This window comes from Hippocampus bargibanti, linkage group LG12 (genome assembly GCF_051943395.1).
Source record: "Hippocampus bargibanti isolate YZ-2025 linkage group LG12, ASM5194339v1, whole genome shotgun sequence".
In the NCBI taxonomy this organism is placed as follows: Eukaryota; Metazoa; Chordata; class Actinopteri; order Syngnathiformes; family Syngnathidae; genus Hippocampus; species Hippocampus bargibanti.
In genome coordinates this window covers 6,597,695-6,607,911 of record NC_142745.1, presented here as the reverse complement: position 1 = coordinate 6,607,911, position 10,217 = coordinate 6,597,695, and the positions used below count along the sequence as shown (strand labels likewise).

General features: G+C 39.3%; 1 protein-coding gene across 1 annotated transcript; it reads right to left on the bottom strand.

The window, feature by feature from the left end:
• Window positions 1–645: 645 nt before the first annotated feature.
• LOC148890203 (MAP kinase-activated protein kinase 2-like) lies at window positions 646–9,733 on the bottom strand. Its single transcript, XM_089010966.1, has 10 exons — window positions 9,189–9,733; window positions 7,847–7,986; window positions 6,569–6,633; window positions 6,416–6,495; window positions 6,220–6,346; window positions 4,597–4,672; window positions 4,395–4,519; window positions 3,197–3,282; window positions 3,041–3,121; window positions 646–2,959 (listed from the first exon to the last, which is right to left on the bottom strand). Exons 1-10 carry the CDS (start codon window positions 9,435–9,437, stop codon window positions 2,789–2,791), a joined length of 1,200 nt encoding a protein of 399 aa, XP_088867092.1. The 5' UTR covers window positions 9,438–9,733; the 3' UTR covers window positions 646–2,788.
• Window positions 9,734–10,217: the final 484 nt, after the last annotated feature.

The following is a 10,217-nucleotide window of genomic DNA, read 5'->3' as shown; positions in this document are numbered from 1 at the left end:
CCACTCACGCCAATCAGCGTACGCGCACGTACACTTGTTTTTGTTTTGCAGTTTGAGCACATGTCCTCGTCGTCCTTTGACCTACGCTTCCACGTTAAAGCTACAGAAGCGTAAACGTTTATCGATAATAATAATAATAAATTAATCGCATGAAAATGGGTCATTGTAAGTTTCACATTTTATAATTAAAATTCTATTTTTTAGTCACAATTAATTCCGAAATTATGTAATCTTATAATTTGGCATGATAAAGCATATTGTGTGTGAGTTACACTAAAACAACGATTCCTATAAAGTCATGAATTCTATTTCCTATCCATGAGTTAGATTTTTTTTCCCTCAATTGTTTAATAAAACACATCGAAGATTTCCAATGTTTCAAGGTTGGTCTCAATAATGTTCATTATTAGATTATTATGAATTTTTTGGACCACCTTTAGTCATATGGAGAATTTACTGTCCAAGTCAACCAAATAGTGTGTTTTGAGAGACATTATAGGGTGTTTTGTTTTCAGAGAAAATTGAATAAATGCACACCAGCCGATTCAGTTTTAGTGACCAGCAACTACTTTGAACCAGTAACTTGTAACTCTGTGACACCTCCATTCAAGTCTAAAGAGTATTGATGTGGCTTTCACAACAACATCCTTCTTCAAGTTGTTTTAATGCAAACCTGCGCTATTGCCAGGTAGGAAGGTGCAGGTGTTTGACTGGCCTGCCTGCATTCCAAACATGCGTCTTTTCATCTGGTACACTGAGAATTACCAGTTACTGTATGAAAAACAACGGTAGCTGAAACAAAGTGATATGCATGCATATAAAACAAACAAACTGGAGAATGAAAAAAAAACCCACAACAAAGGTAAAACCTTAAAGGTAGAGGGAAAAAAAAGAAATGGGACAATTGGCAAGTTGACATAAATCTACACCGGCCCCACACTAACAGGAAGGATATTCTGAAAGTAATGCACAGCTCATGCTCAAATGGGAAAGTACAGACACACCCAACGAAATAAGACAGTATTGTTTCTGAAAAAAGGTGAATAAAAACACTGCATGCAATTGTTATTGCTTGTGTGACGACAATGATTGGTTCAAAACGGAAGTTTCATGAAAGTAGACGAAGCCATGTGTGCTTTAAAGGACAACCGACGTCTCCGGACAAGTTGTGTCCATAATTTGTAAAATGGCTTCAAATGACTTCTACTGGGCGTATTTTAATAAGATTCCACCGCACATAGCTATATTTTACGTTTTAAGACTTGTGCTGAATATTCAGGAAGTTTTGTTTTTGAGTTGGTGACGAGTCCCTACGTGACGTCACTGAAGGAACGCCCCTTGCCCGAAAAAAAAAGGACACATTGTAGCAGTCCTTCCCTCACGTCATTGCTTGTTTGGTCTGAAAACCTCGTGTTGCACCAGAAAGAGCCAGAAGAGGGCGACCAAGCTCCATATAAGGACTTTATCAGCCTGTGGAAACGGGTTGATTAATTCCTTAAAGGAGCTTGGTGGCCATTTTCTGCCTCTTTTTTTGGTGATCCATTTCCCCCCAATGTTGCCTCAAAATGGCACGGAATATTCTTTAATCGATTGCAAACAGGTATGATTTCCTCTTCAGAATTATTTGAATCATATTCATAAGGGGATGTATAACAAGAAAGCATATTCTCCTAATCTGAAGCCATTGTTTTGATTCTCCAGCAATGCAATACGTCTTGGCGTGACATCACAAACTGGGGGCAGGACTTTCTGAAAATGCCCAATTCGCAGCTCAATTTTTTGTAGATTTTGGACACTTTAAGTCATTTTTATTGGTGTTTTGTATTTAACTAAAAATATCATACTGCGTGTTTTGGGTATTTTAGATGCTATAAAACGTTTTTCTGATGTCAGTTAGGAAACAAAAAATTGACGTCGGTTGTCCTTTAAAGGAGTGGGTCAAAAGGTATCAGATGACAAGACGACGTGTAGTTTGCAGTGTTGTCAACCCTCCCAGCATTTAAGAACAGGTGAGCCGTGACCTTTGCAATGTGAGCCTGAGGGCACCTATATGTCAATTACAGTTGACAGCAGCATGCAGTATAACGTTAAAATGGCAGCACTGTGGTGGAAAATGTTTGAATTAATCTGCTTCATTCTTATAATAAGAATAAGAAAACATTGATTCATTTTATAATGGAGCCGAATCAATAACTTGTGAGACACCATCAATGTTATTATAGTGAACTAATACCTTCTTCTTCTTTTCCTTTCGGCTTTTCCCTTCAAGGGGTCGCCACAGCAAATCAGTGTCTTCCATCTTTAGAGGTTTGATCCGCATGTTTGTTTTGACCAAGTTTTACGTCGGATGCCCTTCCTGACACAACCCTCTGTATTTATCCGGGCTTGGGACCGGAATCGTGAACAAAATGATAAAATAAATAAATACAGTCTCGTTATATCGATAGTACTGCTTATTACGATACTATTTCTATCAGATAAACAGTACAGCAAAATACATTGACTTGATGAAGGACTGCTACAATGCGTCTTTTATGGTGAACGGCGGTCCTTTAGTGACGTCACGTACGGACTCGTCATCAACTCAAAAACAAGACTTCCTGAATATTCAGCGCGAGTCTTAAAACGTAAAATATAGCTATATGCGGTGGAATCTTTGTAAAATACGCTCAGTAGAAGTCATTTGAAGCGGTTTTACAAATTATGGATACAACTTGTTTAGAGGCGTCGGTTGTCCTTTAAAAGATTTGATCATAATGATACACTTTTATCACGATTAAAATTTCCCCTAGTCAGTAAAAGGAGTATTTGTGTTACAATTAAAATGAGTTTCATCCTCCGCGGGCAGCGGCCTCTTGCGTCTTTTATTGAGCAGAGGATTGTTGGAGGTGTCCAAGTCTTTAATCCTCACCTGCTCGTAATCAACACGCATCGTGGCCAATGCACTGGTCATTCCCTCCTGATGGACGCAAAAAAAAAAAAAAAAACACCTGATTTTTTTTCCTCCTCGCGGAAAAAAATTACAATGAATCACTCTTACCTTGACATCGTCCCACAGCTCCTTGTCCTCCGTCAGAACACGAGGGGTGTGGAGAGGAGTGAGCGGAACCGCTTTGGAACGCTATGTTAGCAATACACCCGCGTTTGAGAATAACATAGAGATATGAAAAAAAGGGTATGTGAATTGTCGACTTACGCTGATCCAAGGGTGGCTCATGAACTGAACGATGGTCATTCTTTCATTGGGGTCGGTTTTCAGCAGTTGGATGATGAGTTGCTTGGCTGCGGGAGGACAATATGGCGTGAAAGGGTTACAAAATGGACTCCATGTGGCATATTAAAAAAAAAAAAAAAATCATCATCATTATCTTAACAAAAGAGAACTTTTACAACACTATCGTGATAAAGTCAACCTCGGTTTTCAACCATAATTGTGTGTTTTGCTTTTCTACTTTCATTTCTTTCATAACTTTGCTGCTGTGAAATGTAAATTTCTCCACTGCGAGACTAATAAAGCAAATCCAATTAAATCCAATCCAATCCAATCCAATCCAATCCAATCCAATCCAATAATTCGTTCTAGAAATCTGTTCGAAAAACGATTTGGTGAAAATCGATAACATTTTCTAATCAATGTAATCAATGTCTGCTTATTGTTTTTAGTTGATATTGAACAAAACAAACACGTCAACTCTAAATAGAACGCTACACAGCGATAATGCGTGATTACAATAAAACGCGACACAAGAGTGACGTATGGGGAAGCTGGGGGAGTCGAGTGCTGCATTCGGGTGCGCTCAGGTTGGTCGAGAACCGATTTTCGGTTGGAAAGCAAGTATAAAAAAACATTTTTTGGTCGAAAACCGTGATATTCAAAAACCGAGGTTTGACTGTATATTGAAAAAAACACGCAAGGAAGTGACCTAAGAGGAAGCGGAGGGGAGTCGAGTGGGGCATTCAGGTGTGCTCAGTTTTGTCAAAAAATGATTTTCTGTTGTAAAACCCAACATTTTTGGTCAAGAACCGAGATATTCAAAAACCGAGGTTTGACTGTATATTAAAAAAACACACACACAAGGAAGTGACGTTTAAGGAAGCAGAGGGGAGTCGAGTGGTGCATTCAGGTACACTCAGTTTGGTCGAGAACCGATTTTCGGTTGTAAACCGAGTTATAAAAAAACCAAAAATTTTGGTCGCGAATTCGAAAACCACGGTTTAACTGTATCACAATAGTGCTGTAAAAGTATGTAAAAATATGTTTGTAAAAGCATTCAGCATAAGCATTGATGTAATGCGGTAGTAATTCTTCCCTGTACAAAAATCATCCAAATATGGACGATTTTGACATTTCAATGAAACTAACGTGAATGTTTTTGCTAGTTTAAAAGGCTGACCTTCTTCTGAAACGTCCGCCCACTCAGGGAGAGGGAATTTGTATTGTCCCAGTCGGATGCGCTGCTTCATCCCAGGAGAAATAGCCTGGCCTGTGTTGGAGTAGAACGGGGGGAATCCACACAACCTGACAAGACATGTTACCATCAATAATTTGCTCTTGCTTGCCGTTTTATACACAGACACGTGAGACGTGAAACTCACAGGATGTACATGATGACACCCAGAGACCACATGTCACATGATTTGTCGTATTTTTCTGGGCCGAGCACTTCGGGGGCTGATGGGATGGATGAAGGACATCGCACAAACGTTGGCGGCAAGTGTGCAACGCTGTCAATGAGCTCAATTTGCGTGGAAATTAACTGCGGGTTAGAGCGGTACATTAACAACACAGACGATACAATACAAATACGCCCCCTGGTGGCTCACCAACATATTGATGGCAATAGAAAGAAAATAATAATACATTTAATAATAATAATAATAATAATTCATTTCAAGCGCCTTTCAAAACTCTCAAGGTTACTTTACAGTCACAGAATTTTTTTTTTCTGTGGGTGAGCAGCGGCGGCCACACGTGCCAGCGTTCACTCAACACGGAAGTAATAATAATAATACATTTGATTTTTAAGCGCCTTTCAAAACTCTCAAGGTCACTTTACAGTCAAAGAAGTTTTGCATTGGGTGAGCAGTGGCAGCCACACCCGGAAAGAACTCAAATAGATAGAAAACTAGCTAATATATAGCTACTAGCTAGCCAGATAGATAGCTAATAGCCAGCTAGATAGCCAGCAAGACAGCTAATAGATAGTAAATAGCTAGATAGCTAGCTCGATAGCAAATAGACAGCCAGCTAGGTAGCTAGACATTTCATTTATCAGCGCCTTTCAAAACTTTCAAGGTCACTTTACAGTCACAGAATTAGTTTTTCTGTGGGTGAGCAGCAGCAGCCAACGCGCCAGCATTCACTCAACCCGGAATAACTCAAAGACTGTAGATAGAAAGCTAGCTAGCTAATCGATAGCTTCATCCCAGGTTTGATTGTATATTTAAAATAATATTTATAATATAATAATAAAAAATAATAATTTAAAATAATAACAATAATAAAGTCAAAGTGAATCAAACATTTTTTTAAACCGCCAACCTCCCAAAAAATAAATAAACAAATAAATAAAATGGATACATTATTAAACAAATACACAATAAGTAAATAAAAATGAATAGAAAAATTAATATATAAAATAAACACATAAATACATAAACACAAAGACATAAATAAATACACACATAAACAGATACATAAAAACACAAATAAAAGAAAATAAATAAAAGAAATAAATACACTATCATGGACAACTGCAATATTTTGAAAGGTAAAGGGGCATTTTGCCAAAGTTATAGTTTACAGCTTAGTTATAGTGCATCAAGGCAAGGTGTGCGGTTTGCCATTTTCACTCAGAATTTGTAAAACTCAGCTGTAAACTATAACTTTGGCAAAATACACCTTCACTTTTCAAAATACTATTGCAGTTGTCCATGATAGGGTATTTATTTATTTTATTGTAATTTATTTTATGTATTTTTCAACTAGAAGTGGATGTTGACTATTTGTGACTCCTCAGCTTGACTGTTTAAAATGTTTGGGTTTAAGATGCACCTTTATTTCAATTCAGAAGTTCAAGTGATGAAAATATGATTCATTCTAAGGATTATACAAAGAAAACAGCCATAGAAGTCTAATGGGATGCACATTGCGCCGCAATGAAGGGATACCCACAACTAATAAAACAGCGCTGTATTCCCACAACGCAATGAACTCACCAACATAATAAGGAGTGTAACAGGGAGTTTGTAGACAATTTTGCTGCGTGGTCTCCTTTGCAAAGCCAAAATCAGTTAGTTTGAGTGACGTGTTGGTCTCCTCGGTGCTGTATAGCAGGTTCTCAGGCTGAAGCCACAATGACAAAAATGTCATCCAAATCGTAAATAATCAGGATTTGATAATCCGAGGGTTTACCTTTACATCCCTGTGAGCGATGTCCATGCGGTGGATGTACTCGATGGCAGCGCCGATGTCCCGCATGATCTCGGATGCCTCTAATTGGGTACCCGTAATGCAGATGTCATGTTACGTTTGGGCCGCGTGAGGCTTTTATGAAACGTGACCCACCTCTCTCGGTGAAGGCCTGGTCTCCTCTTGCTTGAATGCGACAGAACAACTCACCTCCTTCCATGCTGAAATACACAAAAGAGGAGCACTGAGGCAGCAGAAGCGTGTTTCTAATTCGCAACAATGACAATACAATGGCGGTGTTTTGGGGGTTCTCAGTTTAGAACCAATTTGCATGCAAGTTAACAGTAAAGCAATCAGGATTAATTTAGTTTTGGGGAACACATTTTTTTTTTTATGCCCAATCTTCCCCTTCTTGTGCGATTTTGATATTTTTCCAGTTTTGGATGAACTTGGTCAACTTCCTGTAAAGTCCAGAGTCTTAAAGGACAACCGACGTCTCCGGACAAGTTGTGTCCATAATTTGTAAAATGGCTTCAAATGACTTCTACTGAGCGTATTTTACAAATTTTCCACCGCATATAGCTATATTTTATGTTTTAAGACTCGTGCTGAATATTCCAGAAGTCTTGTTTTTGAGTTGGTGACGAGTCCATACGTGACGTCACTGAAGAAACGCCCCTGACCGAAAAAAAGGAGACATTGTAGCAGTCCTTCCATCACGTCAATGCTGGTTTGGTCTGAAAACCTTGTGTTGCACCAAAAGAGCCAGAAGAGGGCGTCCAAGCTCCATGCAAGGAATTTATCAACCTGTGGAAACGGGCTGATTAATTCCTCACAGGAGCTTGGTGGCCATTTTGTGCCTCTTTTTGGGTGAGACATTTCCCCCCAATGTTGCCTCAAAATGGCACGGAATAAATTCTTTAATCGATTTCAAACATGTATGCTTTCCGCTTCAGAACTATTTGAATCGTATTCATAACTGGATGTGTAACAAGAAAGCATACTCTCCGAATCTGAAGCCATTGTTTTGATTCACAAGCAATGCATGACGTCTTGGCGTGACGTCACGAACTGGGGGCGGGACTTTCTGAAAATGCCCAATTTGCAGCTCGATTTTTTTGCAGATTTTGGACACTTTAAGTCATTTTTATTGGTGTTTTGCATTTGAATAAAAATAACATACTGCGTGTTTTGGGTATTTTAGATGCTATAAAACGTTTTTTTGATGTCAGAAAACAAAAAAAGTGACGTCGGTTGTCCTTTAAGGTTGAAAGGAACAACCTAATTTGGTCTTCTTCTTTTGAAATCAATAAAAAAGGGGAAATGTAGATTTGTTTCCCGCACATTAATACACTACCACATAAGTAAAAAATAACATATCCATAAATGAATCAAGATGGCGCATGAGTGTGGCACGGTGCAGAGATTGCTTACCACTCCATGACGATGAGGAGACACTTTTTTCCCTTGTGCATATTCTCATACAGGCCGAAGATGCGGACCACGTGTGGACCACCCGAAACTTTTGAATGCAACTCCACCTCACGGCGGGCTTTTGGTGTGTCGTATAAAATCTGAAGAAAAACACAGACAAGACAAGGGAATTCAACATGGTATTCTGATCAATATTGTGTTTGTGGAAGATAAATTAACTCATTCACTGCCATTCACAAATTATTTCGGGAATTGAAAATATGACGTAGAGCGCCATTCCCAAATTCGGTTGGGTTTTGTTATTTCTTGCTTGGGTGCCGATAAAGCTCTGGCCAGACCTCTGGCAATGTTTTTTACTTTTCACAAGGGGGCAGCATTTCCCTTTTTTCCATGTTAGCATTTTGTTCCAACTTCAGCTGTAGTTAAAGCCCTATATAACCCAATATGTATGCATTGTATTGTATTTTGGACAGCCGCCCTCATTTCAAGCTCATATAACTACAGACCCATATAATTTAGGAATTAACTCGATTTGTTTCTGATAAAAGACGAGCGTCTCAGGTTTCTTACGCTACTTTGAATGTTTGAATATCCTTAAACGCAATATTCTGTGGGTCCTGGAATTCGAATGACAATGACAAAAACCCTGGCGCTGGAGTGAACACATTTTTGCACATTTCTGGCAGTGAATAAGTTAAGCGGAAAAATCTGTCAGGAAAATGTCTGGAAAGTTGCCATCTTGAGATCAACTGAAAATGACATCACAGTGCAGAAGGGCTGAGCTTGTGAATTCAAATGATGGGCATTCTCTATGCCTGGTTGGTTATAAATTGAAATATTACAGATTATCACTAGATGGCGGACATTTTAGGCGCACTCACAATGAGTCTGGGCTAAAATCTAAGTTATATTATAATATTATATATATATACATTCTATATTATATTGTATTTTAAGCAATACAGTAATCCCTTGCTACTTTGCGGTTCAATTATTGCGTCCTTTAAATACTGTTTACATATTTTAATCATGCTGGTACTCGCAAATAATTGCACACAAATTCGTTGGGAGGTAGTTGGGGGTGAGTCCGGGATAGGGGGCGGGGTGGTGTACCAAACCCTAGGATTTTTGACTATCGTGAGTGGTCCCGGTCCTCATTCAACACGAAAAACGAGGGATTACTGTAACTAAGACTTGGTGGGGAAAAATGCACTTCCTGAGTTTTTGCACTTAATTTTGATTTTCACTTGAGCAGTTTTGTGCCATTCCTAAATATTAATCTTAATGCATGAGAACAGTGATGGCGTTTCAACGATTTGACATACCAACGTCACCATCCCACCTTAAGGGCGCATTTGCGTCCAGTCTTCTTGCAGAAGCACTCCAACACTTTGCCATTGATTCCCAGGCCGAGAACGTGAGCTGTGATCTTGTAGTCATCAGTCACCGCGTTTTTCCTCAACTTCATTTGTGTCACGTGAGCAGCAGGCCGCGGGTCGGAAAGGGCGACGACGCTACTGTTGCTGCTGCTACCCGCGCCGCCGGAGTCACATCCGGGGAGTTTGGCCCCCGCCCCAGGCTGCGTCGTCATCCTCGGTGTGTTCTCCTCTTTGGTGTTGTGTGGGCTAACTCCACTGCATAACAATTGTCATTAGAACTTCACCTAAGGACGCCTTCGGTAACTCAACACGAAATGCAACATACGTCCAGTACACACAAAAAAAGCCTTATTCCGGAAAAAAAGGGCAGAGGCGTGCAAAATTCCACCAAAAAGTATGTTAAACACTCACTAAAGCCGAATATAATCATAACAAAACAATAAAAGACAGCAAAAACGGTCAATATCACGACAGGATGTGCTTCTCCCAATCGGACTTTGATTTCTCCAATTCTATGACGTCACTTTGATTCGAATGTAGCCGGATTCTTAAAGGACCAACAACGCGCAAATACAGACGGATATAAAGTCAATATTTTGAACGTTATTTTGTTTTTTTAACAAAAGGAAAATATTAAGGTAGCAATATGCTGAGTCAATATGAGAGTCTTTTATGTCAATTTTTTAAATTTATCTAAGAGGTAATTTAAGGTTTTGTGGCGGGCACTAGGACCAGGCATCTCACCCAGCAGGTGCACAGGAGGGTTCGTGTTTATGTTAGGTATATTTCACTGCATTTTTTTATGTTGAGATCAGATCCACTTGTGAGAGAGAACTTATCATATTTAAAAGTTTCATGCTGTTGTGTCTGACTATCATATCTCCGACAACTTGGAATAAACACGTCTACATTCAGTCGCGTGTGCTCCTTCCTCAACGGCTACATTATAATATAACTATTTTTGGCTTGCAGTACAGTAATCCTGTGTATTT